At 37.7% G+C, this 24,299-nt stretch overlaps 1 protein-coding gene across 12 annotated transcripts in view; it reads right to left on the bottom strand.

The window, feature by feature from the left end:
• Dgkb (diacylglycerol kinase, beta) overlaps positions 1 to 24,299 on the bottom strand; it is a 756,320-nt gene that overhangs the window by 504,790 nt on the left and 227,231 nt on the right. For all 12 annotated transcript variants that reach the window (XM_063262362.1, XM_017594328.3, XM_063262364.1 and 9 more), the window contains 6 exons: positions 24,199 to 24,248; positions 20,860 to 20,934; positions 17,776 to 17,895; positions 9,666 to 9,783; positions 7,116 to 7,204; positions 6,920 to 7,036 (listed from right to left, as the gene is read on the bottom strand). In XM_063262362.1, coding sequence (XP_063118432.1) covers positions 6,920 to 7,036; positions 7,116 to 7,204; positions 9,666 to 9,783; positions 17,776 to 17,895; positions 20,860 to 20,934; positions 24,199 to 24,248 — 569 coding nt within the window. The remainder of the gene's footprint in view (positions 1 to 6,919; positions 7,037 to 7,115; positions 7,205 to 9,665; positions 9,784 to 17,775; positions 17,896 to 20,859; positions 20,935 to 24,198; positions 24,249 to 24,299) is intronic.

The raw sequence follows: 24,299 nt of genomic DNA, 5'->3' as shown, positions 1-24,299 counted from the left end.
CTGTATATAAACGTGGGTCACAAGTCCTCTTAGGCACTGCTAATCTTTGTCAAAAGATAAAAGGTATTAAAGACAAAGAAGTAGCTGAATCCTTGTACACAATAGAACCAAATAAACCTATATTCTGCCTGGGCAATAAAAATGCAACTTCCTTAAAATAACTCTAAGATATATTGGTTTATTGAAATTATTCTCATAAAATAATTATTATCCCAGATATATAGATTCATAGGCAACAAGCTGCCAAGGGTGTGGTGAAAATGATCATATCTAAATAATACGTAAAGATCAAAATCTTGCTCCTGATATGAGTGAATGTGAACCTTTTTTTTTTTTTTGCAAACACAGCCTATGTTAATATACTCAAGCTAGAATATAATCATGCTGGATGTGTCTGGCCCTTGACTGGAAGCTTTATAGTGAGAAAGAAATCTGGACCTGAAATACTAATACAGGAAGGAAACATGAGACAAGCCAGGCTTAGATATTAATGTTGTCTTTATACAAGGAACACCAAGGACTTCTAGAAACTATCACAATCTAGTAAAAGACAAAATAAAAGTCTTTTTATACATCTTTCTACACTTAGCATCTCTTTCTCTCAGTAGCATGTAAACTTCTTTATATAAACGTGGGTCACAATTCCTCTTAGGCACTGCTAATCTTTGTCAAAAGGTAAAAGGTATTAAAGACAAAGAAGCAGCTGAATCCTTATACACAATTGAACCAAATAAACCTATATTCTGGGTTTGTCCCTAAATGCTTCAGGAGGCTAATGGCCTTGCTGACATTGTTAAGTTTCTACTCTTCCAGGATTTAAGAGAATAAATTTATGTTGCCTTACACCACTTAGTTTTCTACATTCTGTTATAGGAGCTGTAGAAAATAAGCCCATTGACACGATGAAAACCCAAGGCAGATCCAGTGTCTTAAGTTTCCTCTGGATTTTCGCTTGTCACAGAGATTAAGTTTTACTCCTTGATATTGGGCAACTACCTCAAAACTGAGCCTAAAGAGGCTAAAACACTCTCATAAGGCAATCTTGGTGTGTGCAGAGTGAGACTGTCTTGAAGTCGTACTCTGTAGGACACTCTAAAATGACACATTGCATAAATTTCAGGTAAGGAAGGACCACACAGCCTTAGGCCAGCACAGCTCGGTGACAGCATCTGAGTCTCAACTTCACATTCCCCTCCATCTCACGTATTTCCAATATAAACAGTCATTAAAGTTGGTGACTGATTTTTACACTTAGGCCCAAATGGAAAGAACTAAGGACTTAGAAATATTCAATTGACTAGGAGACTAGTGTAAGCGAGGATATAACTCAATATATCTCACGGAATGCTGCTTTGATAGAACTAGGCCCAGTATAATATTTCCAAGTTTAACTGCCACAATGTCCTATATCTCTGAGTTTTCTGTTCAATCTTAAAGAAGTATCAGCAAGTAGCAGGGTCCATAATGTGAGTGGGCATCTCGCCTGTCAGTGAAACAGGAACACATATTAAGAGAAACATGTCTGAAGAGATTTGCATTTATTAATCATGTATGGAATACCTTATTTTTTGTGAAAACTATAACCAGACATCTTGAAAGTATATTATAGTGGCTATCCAGTCCATGATATTGTTTTTAGAGGGAAAGGTCAAAATTGTGGGCAACATGGTTAAAGAACTAACCATTTTTAAAAGCCATGGTTCAACTTGTGAAGCATCTATGACCGATGCCTCACAACACCCAGAAGTGTACCTGATAACAAGACAGAAACTGAAAAATCAGCCAGCTAGCAAAACAAACAGAACAAAAAAGAGCTTCAAAACAAGACTATCAGTCATAAATGATTGCGTCATCTCTGTTGTAAATTGAAAATTCTGTAAAGAAAAAAATGAGTCTATTAAAAACACAGGTATCAACTAAATCGAAATCACATAATAGAATTAAAATGAACAAATTGGTTTTCTTTAGGTTTCTGATAACATTGTGTTTTCTGAGAATGTGTGCATGTGTCTTTTTAACAACAGATCACAAAGGGAAAGTTGTCAATACCTACTGAGAACCATATCAAGGTTCTGGGATTGGCACTGTTTCTTAAATACACTTTACAGTCTATGTAGAACAATTCCTAAATTCAAATGTGGACAGTATTTGGAGATGGAACGCTAGGGACCTAACTTGAGCTAGATGGAGGTATGAGAAGGGTCCCCTAGATAATTAGCAATCCTGGAAAGAATCAGAAGTGGTCCAGAAGACAAACATTTATTTTTGTCCTGACAAACAATGTCATCTGCCAAGTTGTGACACTAAAAAATGCTTTAATATGACATGCCCCCTGACCTGAAAGCACTCAGCCTCCAGAGTGCATGAAGCATATCCCTTGTTATTAAAACCTCCCTAGTTTGTAGCGTTGTCTGATAGTAAGACAATCAGGTTTTGACAATGTGTTGCCATGTCATTCCATGCATCAGGATGTGTGAAAAGGGTGGAGTCCGAAAGATGCCCAGAATTGTTGACTATCTTCAAGAACAGAAAGTAAGCAAAGACAGGCAGACAGAAGCCTTCCTCGAGGTTATAAATGAACTTGATCACAGATGCATCTGCCTCTTGAGCAGAATTTCCAAGAGAAATAGTTCCCACCTTTCCAAAGTCATTTTCAAAATGTTGTCCACAGCTATCTTTTCATATTTTTAAAAGATGGCATGTAGAAAAGTAAAGCTTATTTTTAAGATACCCGGAAATGCTCTTTCAGGGTAACAGATACAAGCGTATGTCTAGTAAAGTCATGTAATATGAACCAGCTTTTCTTGGACTTGGATTAAACACTTGGAAATAATTTCAGAATTTGACAGCTCACAATAGCACCTAATTTAGAGCCAGCTCTATGTTTATTAGCAAAATCTGTCTCAAGTTTGGATGAGAGAGAGAGAGAGAGAGAGAGAGAGAGAGGTGTGTGTGTGTGTGTGTGTGTGTGTGTGTGTGTGTGTGTGTGTGTTATGGAGAGGTGTTGAGCTAATAGTAGAAATGAGTAGTAGAAAAAGGAAAACCAGGAGAAGTGTTCACTAGAATCTAGAGATTCGTAAACAAAACAATAGTCCTTCTTACAAATAAAATTCAATGACCTGACTTAAAGGAATATATTTGTTAGTTGACACTTTGACATGAAATCAATATTTACAAATTCAGGGTGCTTCCTTCATGATGGCATTTGCTAAATGATAAATTGTCTAAGACTTAAAAAGCTTAAATGTCATTGCCAGGAGTGTATTACTTTTATTAAAAGTATATTAATATGATATCAAGTTAGTGATCAGATGTAGAATATAGGCATTCTCTTATTAATCTCAAATAGTTGTATTAACCTCACAGTCTAGTGATTCTTGCCTGACAAGGAGTCATCCTTTCTTGACCAGAAGCAACTTAACACACTGAGTCAAACCCATGACAGGGACACACCCAGCGGATGTGAACCAGGCTTGGCAGTGTGATTTCAATGCTGTCAGCATATAAGTAAGAAAAAGAAACGAAAACCACGATGAGTCTGACTCAAAGGAATGACGTTGAAAGCACAGAAAAAATTTGCTTAGGTAGGAGACACAACTTTTCCTGTTCATTTCCTGGAAATTTACCAATTTCCCATGTTAGCGAGAAAGCCTTAGGTAAAACATAAAATGTCCTTCTTAGCTTTAGGTTTGCAGGATGGCTGGCTGCTATAGTACATGAAGATACATGTCACTGGCTTAAAAGTGCAGAAATGGATGTTTATCGCTTATGTTTCATAGTTTATTAACCAACCAATCTAATGAAATTTGACCATTACCGTTTTTTTCAAGACATTTTGTGATTAATATTTGAAGACGAAGTATACTTGAGATTCAATATTTAACATGAAGATTACTGTATTGCTCGTTATGGTGAACCCGAAGATTTCCTCAAAACCTGACACTCCCTTAGGATCATCAGATGATTAAGGGAGACGTGCATGCTATCAGCCTGTAGCAATGGAGGCAAACAGGAGTATAACATTGATGGCACGCAGAAATGAAATTGCTAGGAGCAATTCAGTCTTCCTTTCAGAAATAAAATAAATTGAAGAAGAAAATATTAGCATCAAAGAAAATGTCAAGGGAAATAAATAAGTAAACTTGGTTCCTAGTGAGTATTTAGGACTAGTACAGCTCAAGGAATGGGACATTTTAAGTAAAGGTTCTGGACTAATCATGGCCTCCATAGGGGTTCCTTGAAAAATACCCATCACTAACAGAGAATTCAGTGGCGAAAGAGGATGCAAGAACCTGTGCTTCTTAAATCTGTGCTTTGTAAAAGTCAAAATAAAAATGAGGTAGGTGGTGGAGAGGCTGCATTGATTATCATGGAATTATTATAGATTGCTGAAGCGGACATATTATAGCAAATTAAGGTTTTCAAAAGATTTTTCTGGTGGTGGTATGGCAGCCTACATATAGGAGAAGTACCTTCTGTCAGGGAAATAAGCCAAGAGATTCTTACTCTAATCTAGTGGGGAGGGGGTGCTAAGAGCTTGTACTAAGGTTGGGAACATGAAGTCAAAATCTCAGATCTGCAAGAGATATTTTAAGCAAGAAATGTAAGGACTTAGCACTAGGCTCTATGGAGGAGACAAACGTGAAAGACAAGAAAAACCTGAGTCTAACTCACATAGTAACTGGAAACCTCATTTTAGGATCAGCTCTTGCAAATGGCAGGATAAGAGTTGAGGAGTTGCTCTTGAGAACGCAGGTCTATGGATCTTGACATAAAAGTTAGTGATGTTTGAACCCACACAATATCCTAAGGTCTTTAAGGATGCAAGAGTTACTCTGAGTAGGTTTGGGAAATTTCCATTTATAAATCCTTCCCAAAATGAGATGGGAGTATCCTGAATGTTACTCCCAGCATGCCGCATGGACATGAGGGTTGACTCTAGGCACCATGTCTAACTTCACCTGAACGTTTACTAAGTATGTTCTCCATTTCTAAGCATATCTATACAGACTTTTTACATATTAAATCCTTTCAACAGTCCTATAAGATAGGTATTATCAGCACCATTTTACAGTGTAGAATATTGTCCCAATCTGAGGCTATTCATGGATACAGTGGCACAGATTTTAAGTGACTCAGGCCATTTTAATATTCTACATTTCTCAAGTTGTGATTTCAAGTCAGAAATAAGTAATAGCTTTTGGAGAAAGATTGGAGTGCAGCTATGCTCCATCCTCTGATCTGTTTAAGTAGCTCCTCATGGAATCCACTCAGGTGGCCCCTGACAAAAGTCAAGCCAGGCAGAACCACATTCCTGCACTCTCCTGACTCCCAGAGTATGAAGGTGACATTTGGTCCTTTAGAGATCTGTCACATTAGTCACCATTAATTGAGGGAACGGTCTTAGGCTAACATTTTCATAAAACAGCTCAAGAAAGCTATGAATAATACTAAGTATATAAATATTTTCAGGTGAACATATTCTGATACTAGTGACAAAATTGATAAATTAATAAGGGTGTCCCTACTGTTGCTGCAAATTAGAATTCTGAAAGACTGATGGAGACAAAGTGGGAAGAAGAAAAGAATTGAATAGCAAACTTCTAAGCACCCAGAGATCTCGCGTCTAGAGACCTAGCACATTAATTCCTGTCTTTCAAGTTGAATAGTCACTCATAAATATTATCTTTTTAAGAAATAGAGAAATCTACTACTACTACGACGACTACTAATAATAATAGTAACAGTTAGTAAGAAGAATAGTAAAAATGATAGCAACGGCAACATAGTCAATACAAATTTAAATTTGATAAAAGTAAAAGAGTCAATCCTGATATTTTCTAATCTTAGCCTATGCTAAAATTAAGATATGCCAAGTAAAATTATGTGGGGCTGGGGCTAGGCTTCTATAAGATATGGAAGAAAAGTGACATAGTCTTATAATTGTTTAGTTTCCCAAATACACTTTTAATATATACAACTGTTTTTAAAAATAAAATTTTTATGTCTCTTTAAAATTGAGCATTAATATGTTCTTCTAATTGCTAGACATTTTAATATAATAACCAAGCTCTTCAAACACTTAATTGTACTTTGAAATGAAAGTCAAAATGTGTTTACATTATTCTCTGTGTGTGTTCTCTCTCTCTCTCTCTCTCTCTCTCTCTCTCTCTCTGTGTGTGTGTGTGGGGGGGTGTTTAAGAACACTGTTTAACCTGTAGATTTGGACAGAAACTTGTAACTCTACCAATAAATAAATAAATAAATAAATAAATAAATAAATAAATAAATAAAATTGACAACTATTACAGTGCCCTCTGCTGTTTAGTCTCACAAAAGAATGCAAAGAACTGAAGGACTAAGAGGCTATTCTGCTAGAAAGAAACAAAACCACCCCAGCTGGCTAATAAACACTCAAAAAGAAGAAATGTTTGCTTATGTCAATTTCAGAAATTAAACAGTCATAGCAGTATCAACTAATAACTGTTTATTCCAAAGTTATTTGAAGCAGTTTGACAGTCAACCGGGTGGTATCCTAAAGCCTTGGCGATTGTGTTTTTCCCTAATTATTACTGCACCAAAACCTCTTGTGTCCCAGCTCACGAAGTAACTGCAGGTAAGGAGCATACATGAGAGAATGGTTGAATGTGTCCTGAGATGCAAATATACTCAAGCAGCCATGAACCTCTTCTGTTTGCCATCTTTCATTCGCAGTTTCTGATTGCTTTCCTGGGAACTTCTAGAACCCACTTCATGGGTCCTCGAAAAGCATGTGAAGATGTCATCTCTAAAATATTGAGTCATATGAAGACAAATCTGATTCTCAGGCAGATGAAATAAGAATTGCACCCTCCCCAGGGTTTTAGGTGATTTATTCTAATTGCAAAGCCCTTCCAGGACAGTGTTCCATGATACTCACCGTGGTCTGACACCAAACACAGTGCAGCCCCGTCAGGCCCTGGTAACATTTCACTGTCTTGTGGCACTTATCACACTTGGTTGGGCAATTGCCTTCGACCCAATAATGGTGCATGACCTGAAACAGAAGAATAGCAGGGTGGTAAGAAGCGCTATTCATGGTCACACATCTAGAAAGCTTGTGTTGCCAGACTTACGTCAGTGTTCTTCTTGGACTTCACATAGGTCTTGATGCAGGAGGGCGGGGCTCTGGCCACGCAGCGCTCATGGACGGTGTACTTGCAGACTGAAAGGAAACAGGTACACAGATTCAGAGCTGACCCTAGTCCTGATTGCAAATTTACGAGGGAAGAGTGGCATTAACAGATCCTCATTTCGCATCCACTGTTCTCTAATCAATCCAATCAGCCGCATCAAGGAAAAAAGTCCAAGTCGGCTGTTTTTATCATGGAATGCAAAAGGCCAATTAGTACAGGAAATAGTATGCATATGAGAAACCAAGGCTCCTCTATCATGGCATAGCAGGGACAGGAAATGCTTAATTAAATCAGTCCTTGCTCGAATTTTTCACAATAATTCCCAGATGACAAAAATATTAAAGACAAATTGATGGCTGCCAAATGGCTTTGTGTCATTTGCTAGAAGGAAGAGGTCTATATTTCACCAAGTATAGGCATGAGAGCAGCTGGCAGGCATGGGATTAAACGTCTGTGTGCTTAAGCTGGTTGTCTATTGACTTATCTAAACTTTAAATGGTAGATTTGGCTATCGCAGGAGAATAGATTCTATCCATCGCCAGGCTTCAGAGAAGTTCATTCTTCCTTTTCCTCTTCCATCATGATATTGTTTCTTCCAACAACCACCTTCCCTCGGCAACATATGGTGCCAGGAAGATACACTCACACACACACACACACACACACACACACACACACACACACACAGAAAAAACACATTTATACCGGCAAATGTATATATGAATACATGTATATAATCTATGCCACAAAACAAAAACACATTTGGGGGTGCCTCTCCACATCTCCTGGTTTCACTCTAAATATCAGTAAGGTCACATGCAGGTGCTGTCTAAGAAGACCGTTCTGCACTAGCAACTCGGGATTCATAAGTATGCAGAAGAATTCTTAAAAAGTAAACCAATCAACAACTTAAAAATTCACTTCCTGAAATATGAGTGAAATGCACACAATGCTCACGGTGTTTAATAACAAGACTCTTAGGTATCCTGTCTGTGAGTCTGGGAAGCAGTCAGGGAGAACTCATTCTCATGTTCTGTGTGTTCCACTAAAAACCACTTTGTAGATGGCAAAAGCCTGTATTTTTATATAATACCACTCCACTTCTTGGAAAGTTATCTTTTTTCAGTCGGTTAAGTCTGCTCTAAAAATCGTCTCTCCCTTGAAAGTTATAGAAGTTCTGAAATTGTTTGGTTTTGTTTGTTTGTTTTGACATGGAGAATATTCTAGTAGATCTGAACCTTCCAACATGGCCACCAGAAATGCTCCTCTAATGTGACATTTGACAAATGTTATATAACCTTAAAAAGATCCCATCCATTTTATAAATTGTACACATTTATGAGATTAAGTTTAATTCTTAATGTCAAATAATGCACCTAGAGAAAGAAAATCTTAAAGCATATTACACAGCAGAAATTGCTGTGGCTGAATCAGCACATCATTGGAGAACTTACCCTTATCTCAGAGAATCTAAGCTTTATTTTAAGTAAAAATGCTATAAATGAAGTCAATACTAGATGATTTTATAAATTAACTATCTCACATATCGATATACACTCTCTTAGATAATCTCTAACTGGAAACGTAGATTTATTAGAATAAAATAAATCTTGTGAGACCAAAAAAACTGAAATTATTAAAATGAACACAATGTATAATGCCTTATATTCCAATGTCTATATTCATATGAAAACTTGTCTTTACATAAAGCAATGTACCAGAGAGGTTAGGGGGATAGTTCAGCAGGTAAAGCACTGGCTACACAATGACGATAGTTCAGATCTCAAGAGCTCATTGAACAAATATTGACCGTCTGTGAGTACCTCAGAGAACTGGAAGAAGAGAGTCTCCCAGGCACAATATGACTAGCCAAAGTAGTTGAGATCTGGGTCAGTAAGAAAATCTGAGTCAGTGTGTGCAGTGGGGGCACTGGAGGAAGTCACTAGGTATTAATCTTAGATCTCCACAAGAACACACTGCATGCACAGTCATAGACATGGACACAACCTCACTCACCCACTTCCTTCCCCCCACAAACACATGTATCAATAAATATATAAGACCTAGAGGTGTAAATTTTTTTAATTTGAGTGAAAAAAATCTGTGTTTTAATGAACTGTCTTTATTTTTTTAAGATTTAAAGGAATTGCTTTACCTTGAAAAGCTAACTATAAATAAGGTGCTCAGCTAATGAATGGAATATAAAATATAAATAAGATATGAGCACGAGAAAGTAGTGAAACGTTTAAATACACCAAGGACAAGTGAGAAACACAAATACTTGGAGGTTAAACTACAATACAAAGAAATCTCTAAGGATTTGGAACATATCATTTATCCCCTTTGAAAGACCTGAGCATTGGGAAACTACAGGGAAATATGCACCCTAAGCGTGCTGGCCTGAGGTATGTCACACAAACAGGATAGCTGCCTGAGCTCATTTTTCCCTCAGGCGAGGTGATGACATCAGGCAAGAGGGGGTGAACTCACAGGAGCAGCAGAGGCCCTGCTTCCCCACGCCAATCAGCATGTTCAGGCAGAGATTGCAGTAGGCGGGCTTGTTAAAGTGCTTGAGTCGCCACACATGCTGTCCGTCATCCTTCACATTCTGCACAGGACGTGAAAGAAACAGATTTCACTTTAATGAAATAAACAGTGGACTCTGTAAGTGCCAGTGAAGCTCAGGCTGGCCTGATGTGTGTGAAGACAATCTGTTCTTCTTCATCTTGGCTGGCTACAGTACAAGAGCACCACAGAGACTGCAGGAACACCCAAGTGTTCTTGCCTAGTGAGGTGCTGAAACGAATCTGAGAGGCTGCAGTGACCCATGAAATCTTGTCTAGTGTCAACATCTCAGCAGCGTACCCACCTGCCTCCATGATGACCTGTCAAACAGAACTCTCTGTGAGCACAAAGGCGTGCCTTCCTCGCCTTGGAGATGCTCATGCTTAGCACAATTCCATAGAGAAGTGAATAAAGGAAAAGAAAGGACTTAGGAGGAAACTTTAGGAAACCGAACCTTGTGAAGACTCCTAACCGTGGATTTGCGTTGGGAAAAACAAAATTTAGAATGAAGATAGATTTTGTAAGACAGAAAAATGTGGCGTAATTGTACAAGCAACACTTGGAAGTCAGACATGGTGGTCTGCAGATACAGAATATGATCACTAAACATATATTCTGAATTAAATACTAATTTTGATGAAGAGAACATAAGTATGATTATATGACCTTTTGTTTAGCTGTCTTGTAAAAAGTAATTTTATTCATAGCTGTAGATAATTAAATATAGAACTGCATTATCATGTTTATCATTATCACTGTATTCACATGCCACTGTACAACCTTGGGTTTATATTTACAACTTATCCAAGAAAAAAGGGTGCTGTCCTGCTTACTATGCAAAGTAAATACATATGATACTCTAACAACTTCTCTAATGACTACTGTCACATCTGAATTGCTTTAGATAAAAATAACATGAATTTAGAGGACGTTACTCTATGTTTGAATCAATATTAAATGATCAAAAACACTACATGATGTTATCATATATCATTACTGCTGGTACCCTCAGTTTGTATGTTGTTACACATTTCATATCTTATTCACCAATTTGCGTGAAACCAAAATTCAAAATTCTTGAACGGATATCCTACAATACTGATATGATGCGTAATTTTTCAAGTTAGCAATAATGCACATTCTTACACTGTATTCACCAAGTAGTAACTGTGTTTGTATTATGTGGGGCCACTATAGAAAGATAACACAGCTCGGACCATCATTTTATTATAAATAAAATATTAATAATAATGCCTCTAAGCCCTCGCTCTTACCACAGTGAGAGCCAGGACACTGATTTATCATATCCATGGATCCATAGTAACTACTTCTCACATTAGAATTAGAAATGTCAAATTTGCATCCTAAGATGAAGCATTAATGAACGTGATTCCTGGGAGGCACTTGTCAATGGCCCCTTGAAGTTTAGCAAGTTTTGAAGGCAGAAACACTGCTTTGGTTTTTGTCCCAAGCAGCCACTTCGAACACAGTTGATTACTGAAGACCTTGCACTATAGAGATGTTATTCTGTCCGGATGAGAGGACAGGCTTCTGTGGTACCAAGCTAACGAAAGCAGGCTACGCAGACGTGTGCCCTACAGAGAGGCCTGGTTTCCCAACCAAGTGCTGCGTTCAGTTCACTCACATTCTTTCTCCTCCTTAGACTGAGAGAGCAAGGCAGCCCAGCCGAGGTCTCGAGCGCCTCTTGCTTGCTTCCTTATGAGTAATATCCCAACTGTCTCTGGCCCAGGACTTCTCTGGTCCTGAGGGAGCTGCAGTGAGCTGATTCCTTACCTCCAACCTAATGTCAATCTCAGACTTTTCATCGTATTTTAGCAATACTAAAATTCGTCTTTTGGATAAAGGAGTGAGAAGATATCAACAAAAGCACCTGAGTAAATGCAGATGACTTTTCTGGCCACCCCATCAGGAGATAGGGTTTTAAATATTTCTGTCCACCATTTAAAAAATAAGGGTCATAGTTATTCGGGTCCAGTGCTGGTGTGGATGTCATAATAATCTTAGTAGCTCTACAATGTAAACAGGATAATACATGTTTCACTGTGTTGTGTTTCACAATCTATAGTTTCTATTTCAATCATATTAAAAGAATTAAACACCTTGATTAAAAAAAAGTACTAATGTGAGAACGTTATTTTTTTTAAATAATCTTTGAAAGTGGCAGCGTACTACTTTAAAAGATTTTCAAGTCAAAGGAGAAACATTCGGATTTTCGCATTTGCTGCTGTTTTTGTCCTCCTTGTCATTTCAGCTCAAGCAATTGTCCATTCCCTGTGAATAAGCCTCATCCTGTTGGCGAGCACATATGGACGAAGTCAGCTGGCATTTTCCTTATCAAAAAATAAACAAGTCTGAACGTGGGTGTTCTGTCAATCAGAACACTTAGCCATGTTGCAGGCTGCAAGTGATATACAAATCCATTACTGGGCATAAAATGATTTACCACCCCCCAAAAATTAAATAGCTTTATAGCTCTTAGCCCGATGCACTGCCCAAATATACCAGAGATGAAATATGTATGTGGCCTCTTTCAGAGAAGAAATGGAAACCAAGCGCCAACTGCTTCTTAGTAGTGCAAATTGCACCCTGGCTCTCTGGGTTTTCATGTCTTGTCTTGTCTTATTGGGATTGGTAGAGGAGAAAGAGTCAGTCTCATTCTATTAGCAGAACATATTCTCATTGATGCCTTTATAACAAATAAATATTTATTAGCAAAAAATGAATTTGCTTTTTCTTCTAGGGGAATAAGCAGTCAACTGGATAGGCCTGGATCAGGGACTACTGTGCAAATGTGAAGAAGCTGTGTCACTCTTCCTTCTACTTCCTGTCTGAGAGAATGAAGCTACTCACTCTCCTTCTCAGGCCATAGTGTGAAGTTTTATTATACAACACCTGTGAAGTTAATTTAGCTCCCTGAAGACTGGTGTTATATAAACAGCAAATATTATTACCATCCTGGGGTTGAAATTTAAAACATCCAAAATTTTCACCCTAAAGAATTGAGACGGATGTTGCTAGTTCCACTGTATGTTCGTTCATAAATTATTGCCTTATCTCCTATTATGTACCAGACATAACATTATTCTTGGCCTGTGACAGGGGAGACTGTTCATGACACCTTTTAAAAGTCCACAATTAGGAACAGTTAGCAGTATACTTCCTCACATTTTAACTTTAGAAAATCTAGACAGATGCCTCAAAAGAAATGCCTTTTGGTTTGTTATTTTCTTCTTTCATTGTTTATTCTAAAAATTTCCAAAGTTTCATTTTTTGGGCATTATTTCTCAGAATATTGACAAGGTTTAAGTGAACTAAGCCTGCTGCTCTAAATGATATTTATTTGCAAAGATTTTAAAGAGCTCTTTTGCTAACCTGCCAGGACAAACGCCACGTTCTCTCAAGTTCTCTGAAGAACTTTTGAAGAGCAAAAGTTGCAAGTTACTTCCATTGTTAGATATATATTGTCTTCTTTATTCTGTCCAATTATCTCTGTCTGGAATATTATGTCATCACTATAAAGGAAACTGTTCTCTTTGACAATAAAATTGGGCCATATTAAGTCTTGGGAAAAAATAACTCAGATTGTTGTATTGACATCTGGGTCCAGTCACTGTCAGTTGCTAGTTTCCAGACTGTACTGTCTGTGCTCAGAAAAGGTCCCTGCCGTCCCTGCGAAATATACTGTTTCATTTAATAACTTGTAATGGACTTCTGAATCTTGTATGGTTTTGTAACTTCTTAATAGATTGATCCAGGTATGATAGCATGTGGGGAAAGTTCTCCTAACCAAATTCTACATTTTAACTTTGTATTGGAATGTGGAATGTCAGTTTTCAAATAGGACCTAGTTTAGTCAAAGAGCATCACTGCCCATCATCTGTAAATGTCATCATTGATTGTATTACTCCTTTGTTACCAATTAGAGCAAAAGTAAGAAGAAAAATGTGTCCTTCCATGTTCTTAATCAAACACATAGTATATATTACCTATAAAGATTAATGATCATATTTCCTTGAAACTATGTAATGAGATGAAAAACCTTCTGTTCAAATGCACCTCAGGCTAAATGTGGCCACATCCATGTGCAATCAAGACATTGAGGTTCTCCCTGCTAGTGCTGTTTTGCTAAAGGGTTCAGGCTGCCTTCAAAATATTTATGTTTCTACCAGTACCCGAGGAAATCTTTTAAGCTGTTGTCAAAGACTCCCCTTTTTACAGCAGTCAATTCAAACAGCTAGTAAAAGTGTTAAAAGTAAGTAACTGTGAGTGCTGAGTCCTAAAGGGGACACCTTTATCCCTGTCACAACAAGTCTCAAGGGGCATGAATCAAGAAGAGAACATGGAAAGAGTGTTTTGAAATGCTGTCTTCTGGACATGACATGGTTAGTGCACTCCTGAACTCACAGCATATGTGTGAGTCTTCTCAAGAACCACAAATATCAAGGCAGCCAATATTCAGATATGGGTGACTCATGAGCTCTCACTCTTACCTGGAATGCCACGGGCAGCTGAGACTTGCTAAAGCAGTGGTCCTCAACCTTCGTAAGGCTGCAACCATTTAATACAGTTCTTCATGTAGTGGTGACCCACCCCCCCAACCATAAAGTGACTGCTTTGTTGCTGTAATTTTGCTACTGTTACAAGTTGCAAAGTAAATATATGTGATTTCTGATGGGCGTAGGTGTCCCCCATGAGATGTTCAGCACTATAAAAGGCTGGAACCCCCAGGTTGAGAACATCTCAATGAATTCAAGAGAATCATTCTTTGTGACTGTGGTCTCTGGTGGATCGCCCCTGCTATAATGCATGGCCCTATACTCATGTATATGACAATTGCTTTGAGGAGAACTAGAGGTGAAATGGGGAGTAAATCTGATCATCTTTTGTTGTGTATACATACAAAATTCTCAAGAAACAAGTTTTTGTTTGTTTTGCTTTTGTACTAATTAATACAAAAGTCTGTACAGTTTTATTCGCTGGTACTTTAAAAAGATTAGCCTTCTGTTTCTGTCAGAGAACCAAGAGCATCCTGCAAGTGTGGGACGCTCTTGTACTCATGGGATGATGCTTAAAGTGTGTTAAATAAACTTCTGGGCCTTGTGGGTTCTCAGGAAAGTGGACGGGAAGAGCAAGGCTTGCTGGGAACTGCTACTGAGCACTGTCAGAGCCAAGTTTAAGGTCCAGGTAGAATCCTTAGGACAGTGTTCAGCGTGTCTCCATCCTTACAGAGGCTTGTCTGCAGAGCTCAAAGCTTTAAGACCTGCACAGAGAACTTGGCATTTTGTCAGGATTTCACAAGGGTGATATTCTGAAATGGCAGGGTGATACTAGGCCCTCTTCTTCTGAATTTTCTAAAGAGAGCCTTGTTTTCTAAGTTTCAAGGTGAAAAATTGGTAAACATGATGATTATTAATAATATTAATTATTATTAACCATTTCAAACAAGCCTCGAATACCAATGTCCTTGGAAGATATAATTTTCATTCAGTTTTTTTTAGGTGTTTTTGTTTCTTTTAATAAATCCGAGCCATAAAAGATTTAAGCAAAAGTGCAACGCAGAAAAACAAACAAATAAGCAAATAGAAAAGAAAGCATATGAACAAAAAATCCACATTGTTCAATGATAGAGAGCCTGATGAGGGAGGGGATAACTCCAGGCATAAATATGATCAAACTCACAAAGCTAGGAAAACCGCTAATTTCCCTTCACATGCGTGAGACCATAATACAAGTCTCTAGAAACTCTTGGCCAAGAAAATAAATGGTATCCACTGTCGAGAAATTTGGTAAGCATTAGGTCCTGAGGCACAGTGTTTCTTATTCTGGAAATAAGGAAGCTCCTGGAAGGGTGTTGAAGAGAACCAACAAAGTACAATAAATTCATCGGGGCCATGGTTCTCATTCGAATCGTGCTCACCCAGGAGGCCACTCTTGTCTGTGCAATTCCGATGACACATTGTCAAACATACTATGGCATTTAGCACACGGTTAATTAGCATCCACTCCCCATGATCATAACTGACAGTACACAGGAATATATAGGACTATTTAATAAAGCAGACTTTACATGAATGGCCAACTTCAAGATGAATCACCCTGATTTCCAATAATAGGCTAACACCAAGGTAGGGGAGGAGGAGGATATACGATGTCATAAATCGAGTTCTCTGTGAGCGATACCACATTAACTTCTTGCTGCAATGAGCTGAGTCTTGCTTCCTAAAAACAATGGCTCTCATCACTCAAGTGTCCTACTGCTTTTCTTGCTTTTTCAAGCATTTGCTATGTTTTATAGAACAAGAGGCTATGTCTAAGTAGTACGTGTTGTGTATGGTGATTGCGAGTTACAGGAACTATACATTTTATTAAGATGATTTTATATTTGTGTAGTATCTGTTTATAACAGAACAGAAAGAAGTGAAATTTCTTTTTTACAATTGTTCTTTACAAGGGGGTAAATTCTTCATTCCCATGTTTAAACTAGCACTCTCCTTATTACACAATGTAGCCCTGCCATCTAGTGGCTATCATTGGGAACACAGCTCCAGTTTCAAAGGAAACACCCCATATTGATCTCTGTTGAACTCTGAATAATACTTTTGCACCCAAAACACAATGCATTTAAAATACAGTTATAGCATAAACTGCATATAAGTAACTGCTACGATATTAAAATTAAAGATCATTATCTACTCACACTAAAAGAAGTATCCTATTTCTTTATAATGCTCTGATTTAAATTGTTATAACTCTGTAGTTTAAGAATGCTATGGTTTTATCCTTGTACCAAGCATTTCTATAAAAATAACATTTGAAGAATTGTTAAGCAATTACCTTCAAACAAAAATATCTTGCCAAAAAAATTTGCCTTAAAATACAAACAACAAAATCTTCCCTTCAATGGCTTTGTTTCCTCGATTCAGGCTAGGAAAGTCCCAGTTTTCTTTTTGTGAACCTGGGTATGGAACTTGTGGTCTAAGAGGCACTAGGTGGGTGCTAATCCACTGTGGGACAGCATTTGCTCCAGACAACCAAACTTCCCACACTTATCTCCCAGCTCCCTGCCTTTTCTTACATTATCCATTTATTCCACTTTGCATACACAAATTTCAGCTTTGAAATTGTGAGGTTAATTTCTGGGAGGTGGTATTTTTGCAATGCCCTAACATAAATCAGCTGGCAGAGGCACTTTCCCCCTGCAAACCTTAAGTGTTACCATGTTCCTGGTCCATTTGTGTACTCCTTATTAGCCTGCTGACATTGTGCTTTCCTCATTACTCTTATAAACTAATACGTGATGTATGAGAAGTTACCATAAAAAGTTAGAGATCACATATAGCATAGAGAGTTAAATGCACATTGACTCATTCATTTTCAAGGTTATTGAATGTGGTAGCTCCCTTGTATGTGTTTTTTCTTTTTCCTTTTTTTTCTGTTTTCTTTTTTTAATCTTTCTGTGACTTCTGCCCTTTTACACAATGCAGGAGACGAGGCCTGTAGCCCTGTACTTAGCAGACAAGCTTTACCATGGAGCTAATTCCTGAGCTCTCAGAATGAACAAATATGTACAAACACAGAATGATGAGCGGTAGCATTTATGTTTAATAATTTGTTCCATTGTTTTAAGGATAATTCCCACATGTATTTCAATTTTTCTCCCTCTGACCATGCCTGAAATCCCACAGGTCTTCGGAAGAAGAATAAGACCAGAGAGAGTAAAAGAACCGGGAAATGAAGATGAATATTAGAGGAACACTAATTCCCTTAATCCAGTTTATGTATTAGGAAAGCTGCAGCCACTCCCAATCCCTCATTCCATTTGACTGCCCTGCCCCATAGCCACAGCATAATTCACATCTGTTTGTGCTTCCCAAAATTGCACCCTGGGATTATTGAAGTTGAGAAACTTGTTACATGCTCAATGATAGAAAATGATCTGAGCAACTGATCACCAATGTTACCAAAGAGCGTCCTACTGATCCCGTCCCACTCCCTCCCCACTGCCAAGGCTTACGTTTTCCAAGCCCAGCAAGACTAGAAGTGGGATAGTCGTCATTCCTCCTTGAATCCACTCTTCCAGAGACACAGTGCCGTCACGGTCATAGTCGATTTCTTCCATCATTTCATGAAGGATCTGGAAAAGGAGATGAGAGAGACAGTCAAGGGACCGATGTTTAAAAATCTGTGTAATTCAACAAAACGTTTTCTCCAACTGCTTATGCCACATTGTGACTAGAAACTGGGTGAGAGTGGAGAATGTCTTTAACTAAGTATACTAACCCTGCACTCTAGAACCCGGCTTTCTATGCTGCTCAATTTTAAGACATAGGTGCCCAACTTTTAAATAGCCCTCAAGGAAAAGCAGCACAGAAAAAAAAATATAAGATACTTTTAATTTAAAGGTAAAAGTCCTTTCTAATTACTTCTTCGAGATCACTTTTTAAGTTCATATATATGCCAGAAAGTGTCTGGACAAATTAACATCAGGGCAAAGAGCTCAAATAATTCTTTGCTATGTAGTAATGAGTGAGGGAATTAAGTTCCTTTTAATTGCCTGTAACAATTTAACAGAGCGCAAGCTTAATGACCTGATCATAATTGATTGGACTTTTTTTGAAGATGGCTTGCAAGTAATGTTCAACTATGTGTGACTGTGAGAAAGTTGCTTCTTTATTGTGTGGTTATAATGTGGATTCTTATTTCAAAGGACTGTAAGAATATAATGAGGTAATGTATTATAAGTTTAAGACCCCTGGCCTACACAGGAATGTATATTATATAAATTATATATGAGTTCCAATTATGCTATCCTTGGTTGTTGGAAAGGTCAACAAACTTTCCATCTAGTTAAATCAGGAAGGTCAATATGATAAAAACTATAAAGAAGAAAGAACACATTGTCTTTAAACAATATGGACGTTGTAATCAGTTTAAGAAAAATGCATTCAAACAGTATGAGCTACAAGACGGGAAGGATGCTATAAATATGGTTTTTGAATTGGAAATGTAAGTAGACTTTCCTAGCTTTCTGCTTGGTATCTTTTCTCAGATAGTTTTTCTTCATAGCAACACAAGGATCTACTGAACCCAGAATCCTTTGAGGAGCAGGGCACACAAGCATCATTATTGAATTGCTCTCGAAATGAAAGATTTAGAATTTGATAAAAGGGCCTAAGATCTGACTGAAGTGTTATGCCTCTTGGAGATTTCTTAATGACTTAGCAGAATGGACAAATTAAAAAAACTCAGCTTGTTTTTGTGTTTCTGAGGGCAGACTAGATTAAACAATAAAATCCTGTCAAAGCAAAAAACAAGGAAAGAACAAGGCATGGTGAAACTTGTCTCGCAAACCCCATGCTTGTTTTCTGTCTTGGAAATGCAGGGTCTCTTTCATTAGCTCAGGTTGGCTGAAGGACAAACCTTCCTGAGCACCAGAGTGATGGGGCAGCAAATAAGTACCACCACACTAAGCCTCGTACTGTAATTTGTTTGATTAGTAAATCCCCTATTAGAGCCTGGATTCAATAGCAAAGTATCTTTCCAAGGACACGTGGGTCTTCCTATTCATCTCTACCAACCTCGAGTGCTCACTTTTCTCTGTTTGTGCATAACTAAAAAGCACTATAAATGTTAAATGGGAAAGAGCTGCTGAGGCTGTAGGCTAGGTAACGTGGTGAGTTATGACAGCAAACACAGTGTCTGTAGCAACCTTGTTTTTCTTACTCTCCACTATTTGGACTGTCCAGATGGGAGCCATCATATCAGGAGTGCCCAGGACCAATGACGTCATGGTTGTTATTTGCAGTCTCCAGTAGATAACCGTCAGAGTCAATGGCCAAACAAGAACTGCTGTGCCCCTTAGAACAGCTCTACCTTACTTCCTACAGCACTGGGCACGCACACCATTTTCCGAGAAGTTGGGGTATCTCTTTCTGCTATGAAAACTGACTGATAGGAAACAAGGCCTCCTTCACTGATTGCCATGAGAACAAATGAGCAGATGTCACCGACAGATGAACAGGGTGGGAAAATACTACTTTTTTTTTCTGATAAAAGGGAGTGACAGAGCTTCCAGTCAATCACATGACTTCAGTAGAACATTAAGATGAATTCTTCCATAAATTATAAACACATTTGCCAATTCCTAGAATTCTTTAAACAAAACTGTGAGGGACAGGTGTCCCTTGTGAGCACAGCAGGCAAATTTCCACAGCAAAGCTAATGAAAGTGAAATAAAATTGAATTAGAACAGGGAGAAATGTTAATCCGAGTTAAGAATGGTGTCACCATTTTGCCCTGGATCAGGCCTGACCAGCCTTGATTTAAGACACAAGAGGAAGGCAGACTTGAGCTCTTGCCTCAGAGTTCTGTTTTTATCTTGGTAGGCGCTATCTAAATGTGAATGCTAATTTACAAATAAGCTTGAATTCTTATGGCACACAGACCTTTAAATAAAACAAAATTGCTTTCTTCATAGACACTTCACAAACTTAATTGGCTTCAAAAATAAAACAACTGTCTCCTATCAGTTTTACCCCAAATATTATTTAGATCTAAAGTTAAATTGCCTAAAAAGAAATGTTTCAATACATTTTAATGATACTGCAATTTTGTATAAATTCATACATAATAAGGCATCTTTATTTTCTTAGAAACATTTAAAAAATACTGACTCTTTAAAAACTTTGGCAAAAACTTACTGGCTGTGTTTGTAACTAGAGCTTGGAGCAAGAAATTTCAAAGTACTTGGGTCTTAATGCACCCGTCTAAAGAATGAATAAAGTGGGATGAACTTAGCAGTGTCCATCAGCAGCATCCACTCATCCCCATGTGGGTAAGCACACTAATCAACACTAGGAAGAGAGGCAAGGTCATTGTCTACCACTTCAAAACCCCACGTGAACCCTATCATCCCAGCCAGAATCGAGTTGACCTCTGGTTAGCCATAACAATTGAATCACAAAAATGAAAAACAAGTCATCATAATATATTTAACCCCCACCCCCTAAATAAAAACAAACAAAACAAAACAAAACAAAAAACAAATGAAGAGGGCCAGCCATAAGTCATTCAAGAGTTCCCTCATCCACACGCCTACCGGATTAAGTTCAGTAACATCCCATTCCAGGTACTCGGCAACATGCATCATCTGACCGATGATATTTTCTAATTCCTGAAATAAGTGGGAGGGAGAACGGAGAAGGGATGTGGGTAGGGGCAGGGCAGCGGGAGTCGGGGGGAGGTGGAGAGAGAGAGAGAGAAAAGGATTTGTTAGTCTAGGATTTTAGAACCTTGTTTTTCAGTGTGTACAACAGATTAAGTGATTCTATGACCAATTTTCTATAATCAGATACACACACAGAAACTAGTGAGATATCTTTTAACTGCATAGAAAAGGGTGTCTATACATAAATATTATTAACTATCATGGATCCTTATAATGATGTACATAAAAGTGTAGCCTAACTAAAAAAATCAACTATACCGTTTATGGGGAACCTTTACCAGGAGAGGGCGCCACAGTACCAAACACAGCTTTCTTCTACCCATTTCTTTTTGAAAGCACGTGTGTGTATTTTTACAGGATGTGTGATTGTTTTCAAGACACCGAAAGTTCTAGTGGATGGAAGGAAGCCTGGGCAGACAACTGAGAGGTTTGTTTTTATTTCCATTCACTGAGAACATATAATGACTGTGTAGCTACTTCTCTGGGTACTTTACTGGAATGGCGTTTGGAGATCAAGGTTCGGAGGCTAAGCATATGTGGAGTTCATTTGCTGATACCCTCAATGTTTAGTTTAAATTTTCATAGCCTCCTAATCTCAACTCCTTGAAGAACTGCAAGTAAATACATAGAACTTGATAAAATGAATCTTAAATTTTTTTGAAAATATAATAAAAAAATTTATCTCCAGAAAAATAAATATTTCTTTATATTTGTTTATGCATACTATAAAAATCATGCTTTAAAAACAGTAGTTAGTATTTGTTTTACATAAAGATAAGGTTTGAAAGGATATAAATAAAATCAAAGATTTTTCTACTGAACTTTCTGTCACATGTAGTCAAAGTTCACAGGATAAAAACAGTAATATGGCAGGAAGAGATTAAGTTGTGGGGAACCAAGAGATGGCCTGAGAGAGGAATGAGCGCTACACTCCTCTCAGAAGAAATATCACAAAGAAATATGTCCTGTTAGAACTGTTGCCACAGAAAATACAATAAAAGTAAACTTATTAGTAACTAATTAACTTCAATGCCTGCTAGCAATTCAGTGGGGATTGCTATCCTCTGATCCATTCCCTTTTGCTCAATAATTTGGAGAGGTTAAAACCTTTGAATAGAAGTAATAGAAACCTTGGGTCATGGACTAGGTCATAGGCTCCTAATCTAGATAGATCATTTCTCCTCTCTTAGACAGTGTCCTCATGAGTTAGAGGGACATATTGTCCTGACCAAACTCATGATACTACAAAGAACTACAGAGATGATATGTGTTATTACATGACATACATGTTTCCTGTCACCAGAGTGTAGGAAATAAGCAATAATCATTACTAAGTTGGGTGAGAAGCAGTCAGCATTGAAGTCAATGATTTTTTTTTTTGTTTTGCTCTAAAAGTAGAACTGTAACATCCTTAAACTAGCAATGGAAATAATGTTAGAAGACAAAATTTGAAACAGATATTGAACAAAATATACTGAAGTTAGTAGATGGTATTGGAAAAAAATCCACATGGGGATTAAATCTTGAGATTTAATTTTAAAAAGAAGAAAAAGAAAATATGAGTAAAAAATTAATCAGGAATAAATCCATTTATTTTCAGATCAGTGTTTGGTATTGTGCATCTAATTGTAGCTGTTTGCAGCAATTGATTACATGTGTCCCCTTAAAAATGGCCATAATCCAAAACAGAGAGAAAAACAAGCACTTAACTGAATTTTCAAATTAGCTGCCAACCCGTGGCTAAAATCCTGGTTAGGACATATCATTTTAATTTAAAAATGAAAAAGAAACACTTCACAAACCAAATCTGCTTTAGACATATTAGAATATAATTCGCATCACTGTATGCAATGAACAACATGAATGGCCCTGGAAAATTGGGTAAGTTCACCCTCGGTTTCAATATTCCTAAGTGAAGATTAGTACACAAGAAGAATATCCAGGGAACACTGAGCTTTGTATCTCAGAAGTCCATGCCTCACAGTATCAACTCATGGTGGCGCTTGCTTCCTGGATTGGGGATTCTAGCGCTTTCCTTCTCTCTGGAGAAGGTAGCATGTGAGAATTATTCTACCCAGTGCTACAGAAAGACATGTCTAAAGACATTCATTAATGTCCCTGGACAAGTCTATATGGCAAGGTAGATTAGCAGGTTAATACTTCTGCCACCAAGATGACCACCTGAACTTGAACCTGTAACACACGGGGTGGAAGAACTAAGTCCTGCAAGTTGTCTTTTGAACATCACACATCCAGAGTAGCATCAAAGCATGACAGTCCATGAACGTATATGTAAACAAATCTGAAAGTGATAACCTTATGTCTATTTGAGCTGCAGCAGGTGCTGTCAGATAACCAAAAGGTCCTCTGCTAACCTGCCTCATGTGCGTTTCCCTCACTGTTACATAGATTGTAAAAGTTAGGAGCGAGCATTTGTTACACGGTGTTCCCCTCCTCGCCACCCCCACAGCAGCAACAACATGAAATTTGATGTATCCACACACTTGGGAATGCCTACACCAACCCTGACATTAATATTTACATTACTGATTGTACTTTTCCTGGAGACATGATATATACTATCATAAAATAAAGAATAGGTAACTATGTACAATATGCAGTACTGATGTGTGAACTGGATGTCTCTTTTCTACTTTTCAGAAAACTGCAATTGATTCCCACATAACACAAACATTTAATTATGCATTCCATGTTAGCATTCAGATATACTATTTTGCTTTTATCATCTTCTGTCATTTAAGCTATAGGAAAATTAGAGATGTCATTAAAACATTTCTCACAGCAAGCTGTAAGTCCTTCTTTACTCCATTTATGAGAGAGAAGACTTTAAGAGGAGGAAATACAAAACGAATCACTTTCATACTTTCTTTAAATGTTTTATGCTCACTCAATATTTTTCAAAGGCAAATATGACTGATAGTTTTTTTTTTTTTTTTTTTGCATTTCAAGGCCATGGTTTTAGCCCTGGTCTGTGTTTCCTTCACAAGTTGGGAAATCTCTTTGTAGTTTCTGTTTTAGCAAAACCATTGGACAGAATGCTCACAACTCTGTCTCTTTAGAAATGCTGTGTGAGTGGATTTTAAGTTCTATGGGGAACGCCTTCTGTGATGATAACTATAGGTTCACACTTGCTTAGTTTAAAGGAAACTATTTTGCAATTTTCAGAAAATGTTTGAAGGGGAGAATTACCGAGCTGTCCAGGAAGCCATTCCCATCGGTGTCATACAGGCGAAACATAACTAGAAAGAAAGAGATAGAAACAAGAGTTTACAGACGAGAAAGGTCATGTT

The sequence above is a fragment of the Rattus norvegicus genome, chromosome 6 (genome assembly GCF_036323735.1).
Source record: "Rattus norvegicus strain BN/NHsdMcwi chromosome 6, GRCr8, whole genome shotgun sequence".
Taxonomy (NCBI): Eukaryota; Metazoa; Chordata; class Mammalia; order Rodentia; family Muridae; genus Rattus; species Rattus norvegicus.
This window is presented reverse-complemented; position numbering and strand designations above follow the sequence as displayed.